At 43.0% G+C, this 17,380-nt stretch overlaps 2 protein-coding genes across 3 annotated transcripts in view; both read right to left on the reverse strand.

Moving 5' to 3' along the window:
- Positions 1 to 295: 295 nt before the first annotated feature.
- LOC309406108 (intraflagellar transport protein 70B-like) lies at positions 296 to 2,296 on the reverse strand (the record flags this gene model as incomplete). The annotated part of the gene is made up of 1 exon (XM_082001143.1): positions 296 to 2,296. One exon carries the CDS (start codon positions 2,294 to 2,296, stop codon positions 296 to 298), a length of 2,001 nt encoding a protein of 666 aa, XP_081857269.1.
- A 5,512-nt stretch (positions 2,297 to 7,808) lies between these two features.
- PDE11A (phosphodiesterase 11A) overlaps positions 7,809 to 17,380 on the reverse strand; it is a gene marked incomplete at its 3' end in the record, with an annotated part of 132,871 nt that continues 123,299 nt past the window's right edge. For both annotated transcript variants that reach the window (XM_082001200.1, XM_082001199.1), the window contains one exon: positions 7,809 to 7,970. In XM_082001200.1, the coding sequence (XP_081857326.1) occupies positions 7,809 to 7,970 (162 nt within the window). The remainder of the gene's footprint in view (positions 7,971 to 17,380) is intronic.

Consider the following 17,380-nt stretch of genomic DNA (forward strand, 5'->3'; position numbering starts at 1 on the left):
AATATTTTATAGGTGAAAACTCTATGACATTTCTGTAATGAAGTTCTTGGTCAACACATCTTAAGGTGTATTTAGCATGACATTACCGAGAATGCCCCTAGTTAGTTGGTGCGTGTTAATTTCAGGCAAATATTCTATTTTCCACTGAATGTTGTTAAAATACAGGACAAAATCTTTAAAGGTAAGCAGTCAAGAAAAACGCATGCCACTGTGGACTACCAGGGTGAGGATCATCTCACAAGCATAAGAAAAGAACAGACACAAAGTTCTCATTTCTACTGTACAGGAACACCATTTATGCAGTCCATCCAATGATCTTATACATCAGTGCCCTCAAAAGCCTGGCTTCGTAGGTAACTGTATTTTTTCCACTGTGCATTCTCTTCTCTTCAAGGGGTTGCTCAATGACAGCTGGGATGTTTCTTCCATACAGCTCACACTGCTTCAGAAACTGAATGCACTCTTGAATAACGCTGTCACGTAGCATGATCATATGCTTGGACATGTTCTCCAGCAATGACAGGAAACACCGTTTAGCGTAATACCATGTATCAGTGCTCAGTTTTTTGTTATATGGCTCCAGGCTTTTAATGACCCTTGAAATACCAAAGTCATAGTTTCCTTTCACACAGTAGAGGGTACCAATAACTAGATTGACAATGCAAAGATGGTAGATGTTTTTATCAGGATTATCATAGGACAGCTGCTCTTCTCCCTTCTCAATCTTCCTCATCAGTTCCTCTGCATCTTCATTCTGGCTTGTCAGGATGTAGGAAACGCAGAGGTTAGCTAACACGATGGCACTGACATGGAGAATGTTGTCATAGTGCTTTTTAACTATTGGCTCATAGAAGCTAATAGCTTCTTTATACTTGTTCTCCTGCATGAAGAGCACGTGAGCCACATTGAGCTTCCACACCTCGTGTTCTTTACAGAACTCCACAGATTTGCGGAAAATCTTTTCTACCATTGTGTAATTCTTCATGTCCCAGTAGATCTTTGCCTGGGCCATCAGAACAGGTACATATTTATCCAGAGTCTCATCATACTCATTAACTGCCTTTTTTACAGCTTCATCATCCCAATTTTGCCTAGCTTCCTGTACCTGCTTTGTGAGTTTTCTCAGCTGCTCAGTCAGCGCCCCTGCTGAATCATCTAGCTTGTGGAAAGCCTCCTCAGGGGCAGTTTGACAAGTAATAATGGCATCCAAAAAGTTGTACAAGTAAGGTGTGAGCAGTTTGTAGGTCAGATGGGCATTCTCTGCCAGCACATCAGCTGCCAGGTCGTAGTACTGATGCTTGCAATAGAGGAGTAGCAAGTTTCCAAAAGTTTCTGGCGGACAGGGGTTCTGCAGCAGAAGAAACTGCAGTTTCTCAAAGCCTTCAGTGGGCTGGCTGTCCATGTTCATTAGCGCTTGGTTGTGCAGTGTGACTGGATCCAGCTCCTCTTCAGCCCTGGGTGGCATATCTGTGAGCGCCTCCTGGGCTGCTTTCAAGTTGCACAGTTGGTACTCAATGGCCGCCTTGAGGTTGAAGGCCTCCACCAGGGCCGTGCGGTGCAGGAGCAGGGTGTTGCCGACACTGCGGACATCAATGCCCTCAGTGGTCATGCCCACGCTGAGCTCCGGGTGCTGGTGGATGCCGCGCTCGATGATATCGGAGATGTGTTTGAGGGCAGGGGCGTACTGCTTGGCCGCGTAGCAGCACAGCGCCATGTTGTAGGAGAGCTCAGGGCAGTAACCCAACACTTGCATGGCGCCGGCAAACTTGCCACTGGCCTCTTCGTGCCGCCCCTGCCGGTACAGCAGGCAGCCCAGGTTGATCTCGGCATCAGCCCGCTCTGAGGGGTCCTCAGCTGCTCCAGGGCCGCCGTCCACAGCAGCGCCAAGCGCCTCCTCCACCAGGCTCTTGGCCGCCGGGAGGTCGCCCTGGGCATAGCGAATAGCAGCCTGGAGGCGCAGGGCACGGCCCTGGTAGGCAGGGAGGTCCAGCAGCGGGCTGGCGGCCCGCAGCGCCTCGGCGTAGAGCCCGGCCTTGTAGAGGGCCTGCGCCTGGTAGAGCCGGTACGCGTCCAGCTCGGGGTGCAGCGCCACCAGCTGCTCGTAGCACTCGGCCGCCGCCGCGAAGTCCTGCAGCTGGTAGTGGCAGTAGCCCAGCAGCGAGAGGCCGCCCCGGGAGCGGCAGCTCTTCTGTAGCTCGCGGCTCAGCAGCGACGCCGCCTCCCCGCACCGCCCGCCGCCTATCAGCCCGTAGACGACGGCCGTGTACTGCCCGTCGGGCACCGGCGCGGCCTCCATCGCCGCTGCCACGGCAACGGCCCCGCGGAAGCGGAAGCTGGGCCCCTCGCTGCCGTGGCAACGTCCGCCGCCGGAGCGGAAGTACTCCGCGGTACTTTACGGGCGACAAGCTCCCCCGGAAGCGGCTGCTGCGCGCGCGGTCACGCAGCCGGGGGCGCGACGGCCGGCGGGCCGCGGGGCGCGACGGGAGCTGTAGTGCGTGGGGCTGAGGCGTGGATGGTGCGGTCGGCGCCGCCGCCTCATTGCGAGGCCGGGGCGCGGGCGGGGGACACCGGCCGCGGTGCTGCTTTCTCCTGCCTCCCCTCCGTCCTCCTGACCTCCCGCCGCGCCGGCCGTTTGCTGCGGCGCCCAGCGCTGCGGCCCAGGCGGGCGGTGAGGAACCGAGCGCTGGAGCCGGAGGGAGGGGACGGCGGCGGCCGCTGTGTCCTGTTTGTGCAGCCGCCGCGGTGCAGGTGGGAGCTGGTGCCCAAGGGAGGCGCCGCATCCTCCGTGTTTGCCTGCCATTTTCTGTGCCCTTTCGTGCTTCTGTCTCCCGAGGAGGGAAACGGGCTGCTCGGTGACGTTTCCAAATCGGCCCAAACAGGCCGCTGCGCCTAAAAACACTGCCTGGACCTGAATGATTGCCCCGTGTATCCAGCGAAGTTGGGTGTGCTCCCAGGCGCGAGTGCTGCAAGGTCATGTTTGAAAAACTTACCTGGGCTGCTCAGTTGCATGTGTTTTCACTGCTTTTCTATTCGGGTGATTCTGTAGTCAATAGATGCAGCTCTAGTTCGTCCTGACAAGGTAGTTTGCAGGAAAAATAATATTTTTTTAAAAAAACACAGCAAACCATTAAAATTACTTATTTTTTTTAGACACACCAGTAAAACGAAGTTGTTATTTTCAAACACATGCTTTAAAAAGCGGAATCAGCATTTTTTGATCTACTAAAGCAAAATAATGAGGGTAACGGTCTTAATGCAAAAAGGAAAAGGATGCAGAAGTCTTAAGTTATATATTTTGAAAATATGTAGGATTCACTTGCACTAGAAAATACACAATTTCTGTGCATGTGTCAGGTGTTGCCCATAGGCAAAGGTTCAAAGCTTATAATGGTATTCCCCACACAACTGTAAGATGCTGTGGCCAACATGCTTATAAATAGGTGATTAAATATAAAGTAGTCTGAGAAAGAATGGGAACAAGCAATACAGAGTATGTATTCCAATACTGGCACATTGAAGTGGTGGAAATCTCTGGGTTGTCTCAAGTCAGCCTCCCATTTCATTGTTATGTTAGAAATCATTCGTATGATTTTACTCTTAAAAATCTTCTCTTTCTTTGACAAAGCCAATAAAAAAAAATTCTTGCTCTGTATTTTCTTGCCCAGAACATTCTAAGTGTCTGTTAAAATGTTTTGCATAACCTTGAAATAAACCTGTTCTGAAATTTCACTCAATGCATAAACGATCTATCAATACAAAAAATTGTTTTAATTTTATGAAGGGGAAAAAAAATACTTGGCCTGTAGGCTGAAACACTCCTATTTTTCCACTAGGATTAATTCATCTAAATATTACAAATGACGTTAGGCACTGCTGGTTGTAGTTTTCAAAAATAGTTTGTGAGTACTAGTATTGGCTTTGTTGATAAGTGCAGGCACGTTATGAGATTGCAGTGCACTGTAAGAAGGAACAATATAAAGTCCAGAAAAACGCAGCTGCTGTACCAAGGACACCATCTTGAAGGAATACCTGCGCTAAAATGAAACATACTCTGTGGTTCTTTTCTGCAGGGCACAAAACATACTAAGGATCTTCTCAGCAAGATCCTTGGCCCTGCAAGTAGTAGGGGGCTGGCTGAGACAGAGCTGCTTGGGGAGTTCTGTGTCCAATTGCCGCACGTGCCGTCCAGTGTAAACTGTGGGTTACTGCTGACTAACCTTGTGAGTCTGCTTTGGAGCAGGAGCAAAAACTGTGTCCTGAGAGAGTCTGCATCTTGATGATGCCATGAAGCTGTTCTGTTTTGCCTGTGGCTCCCAGGCTGGGAGAAAGGCAAAATGATGGGGCACTTTTAGGGGAAATTGTCTGATTTGGCTACTTGAACTATGGGCAAAGACACCTCTTGGATGTCTCGCTTTTGGGAGGTGGGAAACCCTTCTTCTGTCTGAGCCACAGGAGAGCCTCTACCCCAGGTGCTCCTCACCTGGGACAGTGTTTGGTTTTCTGGTGGGGTCACAGTGTTGTATTGTGAGGGCTTTAATCTGGGAGGATGCACATACGAGCCCCTCCTGAGCGCTTCCACCAAAGCCTGTCTGCTCTGTGCATCTCCCAAGTGTGAAGCAGAAATTGGGGCAGTACATAGTGGGCATCCTGTCTCCTCGCTGGGCATGTGTAAAGGGCTTCGGTTGCCACTCCCCACAGGCTGGTGGGGAAGGTGCACCCACACCTCAAAAACCTGCTCCAAAATCAAGTAGGATTTGAATGTCACGCTCTTTCCTGATGACCCTACACAATGTTACAGCAGTTCTGCTTGCTTTTTTTTTTTCTCTTTTTGCCAGAGCAGGGGTATGTGGTTGGTGAGGAAAGGTTGATTTTGGCAAGTGGTCTCCCAGCTGGCAATCCGGAGTAGAATTACTGCGTGGCCTGAACTGTCTTTGAGGATGAGGATGAAGACCCAGGTCTTCTCCTGAGTATTTTCTGTTGATAAAGTGAGGGTCGCTGGCTGGCTCCTATGGGACCTCATGGCCTGTAACCCATGAGACAAGAAACCTGACTGAATTTGGGCTGTGCTTAGTGCTAGTCAGTAGGACATATGGAGGAGTTTGGCAAAACTGACTGGGAAAATGTTTCCCTATGAGAAATAATAAAAAGCAGCAACAATTTCTGTCTATCAAGCTTGTAAGCACTAGCAAAAAAAGTGGTTTCCACCATCTTAAAATATGAGAAACTTGGAATATGTTTCTTTACTGTACTGCTTCCACAAAGAATCTTCTTTTTCTCTCAAAAATGCAAGTCTTTTGCTGGTTCCTAAGCCAAGTGTTAAAAAAAATGCTTAGTATAAGATTTTTTTGTTTGTTTGTTTTTAAGATTGAGACATATTGCTTTCGGAGACCCAATGCTGTTCCAGATGCACTACTGTGCCTCCCTGGTTTCAGTAGGGTTGCTGCGTTTTGCCTGAGAACAATTTGATAACGATCTAGCCGCGCTCTCTCATTTTCTTCCTTGTGATGGAGGAACAGAACCATAACATTAGTCAGCAGTTTCTGAATTTTGACCCACAATAGCAAAGATACCGTAAGACAGGAGAAATAGATGGAGGCAATTACAAACAGTCACTTGATTGATGGTTGACATTGTTAGAGCTTCAGCTGTATGTCAGGTTGCGGTGGTGCCGAATCCCCATCCCTGCCAGTGGGTGTTGCCATGGGCAACAGCGCACTGAAGCCAATAAAGAGGAGAGGAAATGAGGGGAGACTCAACCTGGGGGGAGCTGTAGGGTACGCGCTATAAATTATGTTATACTTGGCAATATGCAATATCAAAATTCAGGAAAGCTGTGTGTACCTGCCAGCACTACTATGTTGGGTCCTACTGTCTGTTTCTCCCATAAAGTACGTGTTGTAAGTTTTGTATGACTTGCTGTCCTGCATCTGTCTTTATTCAGGGAAGAAAGAAGTGGTAAAATAATAGCAGAAACATTTCCATTTGCTGCATGCATTTACTGCTGTGCAGTCTGCATTTCTGCTCCTTCCCTGCTTCTTTCTGCTGGAGAAAGTGCTGTGGTTCAGTTGCGTACTAACAGATTGGTTTACAACAGTAGTGAAATTTCCAGCTACTCTCCTATACACATGATGAGTAGCACAGAGGGGTTTTGTTTTGTTGTGGTTTGTTTTTGGTTTTTTTTTTTTTTTTTTTTAGAGAAGTGATCAACATAGTTGTTGTTTCTGTTTGATTGTCAGACAGATGTAGTCAGCTTTTCAAAGGTGCTAATGACTCGCTTTCCTTAGAAAGGAGGAAAGCTCTTTTTAACATCTGGTCAGCTGGGCCAGGTTCTGATTTCTATTAAGGTGGTGCTAGTTCAAGGTAATTCCACTGAAGTAAATGGAGTTTCGCACAGGTGTAAAACTAAGCTGAATTCAGCTTTAACTTCTGCTGCCAGACAAGCCTATATTTAGAACCCCATTTTTCATGGAGTACAAAGGGTTTTTTTTCCCTATGAATGGGAACTCGTAAGCACTGCAACATGACTCCTCTTGTGTCCGGTCACGCAGCAGAGAAAGCACCCTCAAATCATAGATCACGGTTTTGCTACTCTAGTGATCTTTGCAGTAATGGGAAGAGACCAAATTTCGGGTAATACTAGCATCATCACACAGAACTAGACGCAATTGGTTTTGTGACCCATCATGTTTGATTAGATTTTTGTGAACACCTCTACCACAGATGTCTACATGTGAGCCTTGACTAGTGCTGTGCTAGCTGTAATAACAGCATCTCAAATTGAACTGAAAGAACTGCAAGAGAAGTAAGAGGTAGTCAGTCCAGTATGATGATATACTTCCTCTCCACCATTTCAAAATATTAATTTCAACTGGAAATTATACTAGAAAGGCTTATCTGTGGTCTACTTTTCAATGTAATATAAATCAGAAGCACATGGCAACAGATATAATTTTTTATTTGTTTCTGTTTTCATTAAAGCTCGTTAATCTTTTCCTTAGGGGACACCGTAATTTAAAACAAAAAAAGAATGTGTTAAAAGAGCATTTAAAAAAAAAAACAAACCCAACCTCTAAAATTACCATGCAATATTTTGCCTTTATGCAAATTTCCCCTTGCTGAGAAATTTACTGCATTTTTAATACTAATTTCTCGGGGAAGCAGGAACAGGTTGGTGTTTTTAAAGATAATAAAGTTTGTTTTTAAATGTAGCAAAAGTAGGCAATTCTAAAGGCCCTGATCAATCACGAAGAAGCTTTGTTGTAAAAAAATACTTCTTTAGAATACAAAGCAGGCTTTTTGGAACATTCAGGCATAAAAGAGGAGGGAAGAGTGAGAGAGGAACATCACAAAAGCAGGCATAATTGATTCATAACATGTACTGAAGAGATGCAAAACAACAATGTAATTACACACTATTCTGTTTTCCTGCAGCTCCTTGCATATGAATTGACTAGCTTGCATCCCAGTTCTGCTCTGTATTATTAATTTTATTAAGCTGTAAGTTCTTATATTTCAGTCTGTTGTCAGCTTTACAGATTTTTACAGCAGCAGTTGAAATGTAGTGGAGCTGAATGAATGCTTCTTGTGCTAAGTCTTCCGTGTCGCTCCAGATACCAGCGCAATCTCGCCGCAGGCCTTCCTTTCAGTCCCAATAAGCCTCCCAGTAAAAGCAAACTACGCTGCCGTCAAGATAATATCCAATCAATTAAGCATGTCTGCGAAAGCAGTTCTTAAAAAAATGGTGGGCCTAAGCTTATGAAAACCTTTCAGACTGCTCTTATTGTAAAGCGACACTGACATTTACAGGCTTAATTTATGTCTTTGAGGGACATGGTAAAGCTAGAGGAAAAGGAGGATGAGGATAGCGCCTGAGAAGGAAGTGTTTTTTGGTGCAGCTCCTCCCATTTACCTCTGTTTACTGCCACGGAGTCCAGCATAGGCTTCAGTTTCACATTCAGCTTCACTAGACACTGGAAGAAGATTTAAAAAAAAAGCATGTGAGAGAAAAAAATATTGACAATATTTCCATTCCTCTGATGGACAGTCCAGGGAGTAATGGGGTAAAAAAAGTTTAATCTGCACCATGCCCCCACCTTCCTCACTTCCAGCTGTAAACTCCTGTATAGGCAAAGCTTGTTGTTCCCGTTGAGAAGTCTTTACTTGCTTTACCTGAGGCTTTAAGTAAGCCTCCAAAAATGTCAAAAAAGCACATAAGATGGCAGAATTGCTGCTTAATTAGTTTAGCTTTCTTGTAATCCTTAAAGATTGTCCTTTTGAGGCATCCCCAGGTGCCTGAGACTCTCTGGTTGCTGGCATCTATAAGCAGGATGTCCATTAGTTGGATGACAAGTTGGACAAAGCTGAAACACAACCTTCAGATTCTCCCTAGTGCTATATTGTTATTCCCTACAGATGAGTAAATGACAACAGTACTGTGCTTTCCAAAGCTGGCAAAAAATCCATTTCTGTGTGCTCAAAATAAAGACAAAAATTTTTTTTTCCTTTTAGATTGCAATGAAATCACCTCTTTAACACATACCCAGTCCAAAAGCCCACAGAAGCCAGTAAGAATATTTTCTCTGGTTTCAACTGGCTTTGAATCAGCCCCAAAATTATATAATCCCTACACACCCTGGCTAGAAGTTTATTTTACCTTCCCCTTTAGTATCAAATGCTTATGTGGAAGGACCACAAGTGCTTCGCTTGGTTTTGTCCCTACATTAAAGAGAGACAGAACCTCATTAACAGCAGCACCTGGATGTGAAGAAAGGGTTAACCAGTTACCTCCAAAGTGGTCATGTAATGTGCTCTTTCAGGACAGAGGAGTATTAGTCCTTTCCAGCTTTTCTATTAGCAAGAAGTGGGTTTTGCTGAGAGTTGGGTATCATGCTTTCTCTGACAGCATGGAAACCACGTATTTGTTATTTGAAATAAAGGGCTGGTGCAAGATAAAAAAATAACGACAGAGAAGACAGCAAAAGTCGTTCTAAAAGTGCAGAAAATTATTAAGGAAAAGAAAGGAAAGGGGAAGCAGGTACCTTTGCAGTTGATCATTTTCATGATTTGCTTTAAATAGCAGGCTTAACAGCAGCCACTTTAAATAGTCCCCAGAGCCCAGAGACCACTAAAGAACTGGAATTTTTTTTTTATAGCTAGTCTGCAAGCCATGGGAGCTTGGTTAGCTACTGAAGTAAGTCTTGGCAGGTTTTTAATTGAGCTATTATATGATAATTAAGGGTTAATGGCCTGATTTTAAGATGTGCTGAAAACTTGCAATTTCAGTTGACTTCAGTAGGAAATATGAATGCTCAGCACTTCTGAAAAATCACGCCATGAGTAAGTAGCTGATTTTTGTGGAACTTGAAGCAATTCTGCTTGAAATTATTTCCTTAGAATATGGCACAGACCGGGCAGATAATTTTGCAACTTTGGGCCTGGGGTAAGAGGCAGAGTTTACTGCGGTGTCTGCCACATACAGACTTGCTCACTGGTGATGGTCGTTCATTTGATAGAATGGATGTGGATTTACAACTTTCCCATCACTGTGCCTGAGAGCTCCCCATTTTTAGCTCTTTATTTCAGACTGTTGTGTATTCCTCAAATCTGATTTGGCAGAGTCTGAAACAGAGGGGCAGTAATACATCATAAACACCTGAAAAAACCTTCAAAGCTCACTGCTGCTGTCATTAGCACCTGCATTACCGCTATCAACTCAGTGTCTAGAGGTAGCACATTTGATATTCAACTCCTGACGGCAATTTATCACAACCTTGTGCAAAGCCAGTATCCATCTACTGGCAGTTAAGCTTGCTGGTTTCTTAAATCTTGAAATTTTGTGGAGCATGTTTCCGATATACACTTTAGATTAAAAAAATAAATCAGTGTTTAAAAGTCAGTGTATTTCAAATGTCTCCAAGCACAAAGATGGCGTTCTGCACTTGCACCCCTGCAGCCCCAGGACTGTAAGCACAAAATGCAGTACAGTCTGTTCCTGTTGTAAGTTCTGTACCAGCAACCTGTACCTGCTACAGGCAATGTAGAGGAGAAGGAGCTCCTTGGGACAGTGGACTCTGTCTCAGTGTAGCTGTGCAGCTCTAGGCTATTCCTGTGTACTTTCTGTACTGTTTTTGTGCCAAGACTGACCACAAGACCATGATGTTTTTGGTCCTAGTGCTAGGGAGCAAACGTAGAGGTCTGGGCATGACCTGCTGCTGTGCTGTCCCTCCAGGCCTAGGCGTATGCCACGCTTTTATGGTAGGAGATGGCCCTCTCATGAGTAGTGCCAGGAGGATTGTCAGTGCTTGATCTGCTTAGGTCAATTAGCTTTGCATTGACTACAGCAGAGACCAGAAGCCCAAGTGGATTGGGAATAGATTCAAGAAGCACCCACACAGTTCTATGTTAGTCGCTGTATCTTATGAGCTGTAAACACATTTTAAATCCAAAAGTAAATACATGTATTTCTTAGAAATATATACTTAAGTGCGTATTACAGAGTCTAATAACACAGGTGCAACAGAAGTTACTAGGTAAATAACAAGAATGGTTAACTAGTAACATTAACTTTGATGAAATAAATTAAAAGGAATATTTAAGAAAGAATAAACCATGTCTTTAATATTCCATTTTACCATAGCATAAGTAATTGATTCTATGGAATACTTACAAAATATGTAGTGTAATTCTGAGAAACTTTATTTTGTTACACATAATTTACATTTGGGATACTTAACAGTGCAGATTTTTATTCAGACATTGATTTGATGTTGAAACCACTGCTTCTGTATTTAGTATCCTTTCACTTTGGGACTCTTTCATTCTGATCTAGTCATTTAATTAAACCAACTACTATAATTCCTATGGAAATTAGCTTTTATTTTATTTTTTCCAGCTACCAAAGCATTTCACTAGGACTTTTCTGATACAAAGTACACAAATTGGATTTTATTTCTGCTAGAGATGTAATTAAAAACTCATTTGATTACTATATATCTGGCCCTGCTTTAATTATTAAACTCCAGTAATCAATTTTCTTTTATGAAGCTTCTGGGAAATTATCTCAAAAGCAAGACATTTCTCTCCCTTCTGGCAGGCTCTCGACCATTTACTGAATTACATTCATAGCACCTGTTCCTGATCCGGATTAAACCACCAATTTATTCCCAAAGCTCTTTAAGCTTATTTGGCTGTAGCCTAGTCAGGGTTTTCTACCTCCTGGCTGCACTTTTTACCTTCCATTTTATAGCATGAAAACCCCTTGATGTACTGCCCCGCCATGCCGCTATTTTTGATGCACGTCTTGTACAAATGGCTTTGCTAGCGATCTGCCTAATTTGGTATCCAGCTTCTTAACTCCCGGTTTACTATTTGCTTCAGTAGGAAGAGGCTTGGTCTTCCGCAGCTGCCTGACATGGGCTACCACCACATAAACTCATAGCTCCAGAAATGCCTTTTTTCCTCGTCCCTCCTTGGCGCGTCAGGCAGGCGGTGAGGCGGGGGGCGAGGGAACCCCTGCCCGCGGGAGTGCCCGTCTCTCCGCCTGGGACCGTAGTGCCCATTTGCAGTCCTGCCACTGCAGTGCAGCAGCCTTGCTGCGCCGCAGCCGGTACAGGAGTGGTGACTTTTCCCATTTTATCCCCTTTGCTGGAAAAGCTGCTCTTAATCGCAGAGTGATAAAGGGTGCTGGAAGAGCGGTCACGCTGGCGGCTGTGTGCGCTGGTGCCAGGAAAAGCCAGATAGGTTTGCAGTTCCCTTCTGCATCCACGTATTACCTCAGATGTGTGACTAAGCTGTTTTTCAGAAAGTTACTGTATAGCACTGACTTTTCTTACCACCTTCAATAATTTAGGTGCTTTTGTGACTATGTGCTGCTCTGCTCACAGCATGCTTTCACAAGGTATAGTTCCTCTTACATATAAGCCCTTCCAGTACATGAAAAGGTTAAAGGCACTTCAGCAATACATTGCACACACCTGGGAGAGAGGCAGGGCTGCCTGGAGGAAGAGCTCAGAAGGGGGAGAGCATGAGATACTCAGAGGAAGCTACTTATGAGAGAAGGTAAGAAGGGGAGAATGTTTGCTTTCACTGGGTATAGAGATCTGTTTCATAGGTATATTTTGCCAGATAAAGCATGGAGAATGCAGAGATAATAGAAGTAGCAACAAACGCCTTCAGGAAGAGGGTAAGCAGTGGAGGCATTCGTTAGTAGATCTACCTCCTAGGTTGAAGGGTGGTGGTGGGGGACAGGACTTCAATCTGCTACAAAACCTTCGTCTCTGGGAACAGATGTTCTCTGAAACAGCCAAGATGCAGCACAGATGGGGCCAGATTCTAAACTATTGCTAAAGCAAATAGAACATTTTGTTGTGCTATACGAAATCCATTTAAAGAGGAGCATGGCAAGTCCTAACTTAGAAACACTGCAGGACCTCTGGAGTATATACTTTCCTTTCTTTTTCTCTTTCTCTCACCACTGTGTGCCCTCCACCTCCACCCCCCCCCCGCCCCTGAGATTCTCATCCAAATGTTGACCAATTCTGACCTTGCTTAACTTATGAGCTTTGACAAAGTTACAGCTCACAGAAGTATGGTTGCAGGTCTAATATTTGTAAAGTAAGTTTATGGAATAAGACCATATAAATTCATTTTTATGACTGAGCACATATCAAGAAGTTATAGGTCTCAGTGTTCGCTCTACTTTGGAGCCCAGTGGTTTGTAATGAATCACTTTTATTATTGTAGGCAGTTTCTGAGTTGGAAGGGAGGACTAGGGACCGAGAAGCCACAGGGATAAATTCAGACCTGGTGTAAGCATATGAAGCATTGCTGAAGTCAAGAGAGTCATGACCAGTTACAGCAAAGCTGAATTGGGCTCCCGAGTTTTGCTGAAGTGGCTTTCATGTGAGAATACATAGGCCAAAGGTGAACCATCTATCTGAAAGTCCTTGAACTTCAGATTAGTTCAGATAAAAGGGAATCTGTACTGCAGTCATCCATAGATTTGATCTTCATAATATAAATATTTGATGGAAGTTGTTGTGAAAATCCAAAAGTATTTCTGTATATATGCCCATGTTCTGAAACAAGAAAAAGCTGCTAAAATTCTACCTTCTATAGGTAGTATACAGAAGATAAAGCGATACAGAGAAGATCTAGGGATTCACTTCTATGAACTTCTGACTGTGTGCATATATGAATTAATTATTTGTCCTACTGATTCTGGATTTAATCCTTACGTTCCAGAAAAAAATACTGTATTTGGGAGGAGGCTGAGTTCATGGAAAAAATAAATTATTGTAATCTCCTCATAGTTGAAGGAGACACTGTTTTTTCCTTCTGGGGCTTACTGAGGAGGGGTCCAGGTCATCACATACATTATGCATCAGTGTATTTCTGCCAGGAAATTTTTTTCTGATGCCTAAAAATGTAATTTCATGAAATGAATATACTACTAACTTGCCTGATAGAAAACAGGAGGGTTTTTTTCTCTATAGAAACTGCTAGCAGTGCAGCAGGAAGCCAATTGTGACTGGAAAGGGATCTAATACATGCACAAGTGTTCAGCTCTTCCACTCTGAATTAGCTTTATGCTTCCTTTTGGTGGTGGTACACTAGCAAGAATAATGGTGCATTCCTTTGTAAGTAAACATGCATACTATAGAGGGATGATTATAAAGTGAGGTTCTCCACTGGTAAAAATGTGCCAAGTACTTCAGAGAGGAAAATATGTACAGAGCTCCTGGTAGCCAAATGTGCTCTGACCAATATCAAGCATGCTATGCTGTCAAAAGGAAAGAGTAATGCTGAAGGACTGAGTACCTACTGAAGTAGCTCAACTGATGTGTTACTGTAGTTGCAAATGATTCATCTGTTCATAACAATTTCATGAAACCAAGGGTTTCCTCAGAAGAGGAAGAGTTATTATTTCATAAACAACTTCTTATTTGGCTCTGCTGTTTATGGTTTTGCTTCCATGGTTTTGCTTATGGTAAAGCGTGCAAGAGAGAGAATGTTTCTACCTCTTTTCCTTTCAACATTTTAACCAAGCAGCTGATCAATGTCTTCTGCCTTGCTATTAAATGGATTTTGAAAAACTCTTCAAACTGTATCAGCTTCATATCCTTATTTAGTTCTTTGAATTTGCCCTCAGCTGGGAATTCTGCAGGCAACTGTGATTCTGTTGTATTAAACACTTACTTGAAGCGTTTCATCCATCATCATTTCTAGTCCTTTTCTGATGCAATGTAGTTTGTGCTTTGTCTTCCTTGAAAACTGAATGGCTGTTAAATTATCCATTTATCTTCTTTCAGATTTGCTGTACAATTTGAGTTCCCTCTATTGGCTGTCTCTTCTACCTTATCTGCCAACTTTTCAATCTACTTCCTCAGATCTTTATATACATTTCCATACACAACTACATGTCCTTCACAACACATTGGGCAGATAGTACTATGATTTCTGTTGCTGTTTTATTTAGAATTATGAATTACTCACTTTTTCTCACAGATCAGGCTGAAAGTCTTCTAGTGAAGCTTAGCTTCACTGAAGTCAATGGCAAATGTTGGGTTTTCTATCTTCTCCCAAATATCTTTGTTGATGACCTGCCCTTTCAGTTGAGACCTTTTTTTGGCATAAGGCGACTGTCTGAGAAGTAAGTTGAAGTACTCTTGTTTGAAGGGAAAAAGTATTTGTTTCTGCTGTCTCTTCTTCTAAGCAATTTGAGAAAAACTTGTAAATTCCTAAAATTTTTTATAGTAATACTGTGTTTCCTCAGTAATCTCACCAAATTACAAAAATCCTAGCAAAAATAATGTTCTGTTAATTTCCAAAACCAAAATGACTCCCTCCCTGCTCTCAGGAAACAAAAAAAGAAGATCAAGATCTTTGTGACAATTGTAAAAAGTTGTTTATGATACTCATAGATACAAAAATCCTTGCTCTGAAACCATCAAAACTGTGCCTTTCCGTATTACACTGCAAAATAGTGACTGAGAAGGGAATTGCAAATAAAAGCAGTCTTTCTTCTTTTTCTGGTTTTTCTTCCTTGTGTAGCTCTTCTTCACCTTTTGTCTCTATTAGCATGAAAGTAGCAGAAAAAACCCAGACTCTTAGCTTAAGGACATGAGGTAAGAAACACAGTTTGCTCATGCTTATTCCATTACTGGAAGTTGTAATACAGTCATAGTATCTGAGTTTTCTGAAAGTTCAAGGTAATTCATTCCGTGTGGCCTTGCTTAGGTTCATCATTAGTAGACAAAGGAACAAGGCAACAAAAGTGCTGAACCTTGTTGAGTTCCTATTTCAAGGCTACAGAAAGATCCTTTTGCAGGATCTTTCCAAATCTCCTTTCTGTGGGACAAACCCTTATTCTTAAATAATCCTTAGCTACCAACTTCCCCCAGCACTGGCATTTGGCCTGATTAAGTTTCCTCTGAAGCAAATTTCTTACAAACACAGCAGAATATGTTGCACCTGCTCTTCCTTGGATAATATTACCCCCTGGATTTCAACACAAAGTGAGACTAATTTGATCTGCCAACATCTGTGCAGCCTCAGTTCATGGTGTATCACATACTGCATCCTGAGCCTATCTGCCTTACTAATCCTTGTCAGCCAGGCAGTCCCAGGAAGCACAGATGCGTTATGTTTCTGTGTCCAAATCAAATGTCAGAAGTAAGCCCTGCCAAAAGTGTGCATCTTTATGGTATTCTTTAGGATCTATTGAAAGTTATCCTCCTTTTTCTTCAACATGCTACAAAGGAAAAGCTGATTTCAATGAGAATCACACGGAGCTGATCAAATAGCTTCCTGTGAATACATTTTTTTTTTTTCTGAATATCTTAGTCCTGATTCCTGCCTTTTTTTTTTTTTCTTAAAACACTTCTCAACAACTTGTGAACATATTTCAGGGAATGTCTTTATATTGCTTACAGTGAACAGCTCACTACCTAGTGCTATCCCTGCCCTCTGACTAGTTGCACACTTAAAATAGAACAGCAGTGCTCTGACTTTTGTACCAACAATCCCAGGTATGGGTGAATGGTGGGTACAGTAAGCCACTTCCAAAATGTTCATACAGATAAACCCCCTTCCTCATTAAATAATTTAAAAGTTTTTCAGTTCTTGCTGTATAGAGAGGACAGAAACATCTGAAGGAAAAAGCCATTGTTTTGGCTGCATCCAGTGACTCTTGCCTGAGTAAGGACTAAGCCATCCCATACAGTCCGTTCTGGACAGCAGGACTTTCAGAGGAGTGGTCCAAACCCTGAATTTCTTATACTAGATTTCCTTATGCAAAATAGTAATTGAAGGAGGGAAGGGATAGAAGTGGCAACTGAGGAAGGGCTGCATCAGGACATAGCAGTATAAGCATGATTCTTAAAGCATACCTTTTCCTCCTCCTCTGCAAAGGAATATTAAAAGGTTATAATTGTAACTGGAGTATACACTTTTGGAAAAAAAGCACTGTGTGTGCGCACATATACTTCCAATTCAGGTATCAAAGCCAACTCTTGAACTGGAGAAGTTAAAGCACAGAGGTAGCCATGATTGTTGAAGATTTCTGTGTGTTTTTTCGATGCTTTGTAGAGGTTCTACCATTTATGATACCCGGTGCATTTAATGTATGCTTACAAGCAGAATGGATGCTTTAAAGATAGATTTAATTACAAGGGCAGACATTATCTTCTGTAGGAAGACAGGCATATCGGAGCTCTTGGAGGTGTAGACAGAGCGATTAGATTTCTTTCTCCGTACGTCAAACAATGTGATGAAGGAGGACTCTGTCCCTCCACATGCCCTTCAAAACACTTAAAGTACTTGCTAGGCTAAAAATAAATGTTTCTACTCTTCCCAGATTCCCCCTAGAATCTTGTATGGAGTAATGCAAATTCACTTCTGTAGATACTATTATATGTTTAAAGCTCTCAATACCCAAGAAAATCTTGAATAGCACTAAAAATAGCACTAAAATGGAGCAGCTCAATGGAGCACCAAGGTAGAGGTGAGCAGGGCAATCTCAGGCACGCATAAGTTGTAAAAGCCGTGAGCTGCTTTATCTTCCACAAAGACATCTCCCTTTAATTTAAATAGCTGCTGTCATTGTCACTGACTACCTGACTATGTATTTATCTGCCCAGAAGCAGAGTGCACGGCCTTTGGCCCTGCTATTCATAGCATTACTGCCTCTGCCTAACAATGCTGTGAACAGAGCTGGGCTTCTGTTAGCATCTTTTGTCTGATGTGAATCGCTGAAGCTTTGATGTTGTTTGTGAGAAAAATAATGATTAAAAAGAATAAGATCTTCACTCTCCCAGTCTGTCTGCTCCCCACAGAGAAATCTAATCAGAGTTGGGAAAAATCTGTTACTGATCCTGTTTTA

The sequence above is a fragment of the Phaethon aethereus genome, assembly GCF_964289735.1.
Source record: "Phaethon aethereus genome assembly, chromosome: 6".
Classification (NCBI taxonomy): domain Eukaryota; kingdom Metazoa; phylum Chordata; class Aves; order Phaethontiformes; family Phaethontidae; genus Phaethon; species Phaethon aethereus.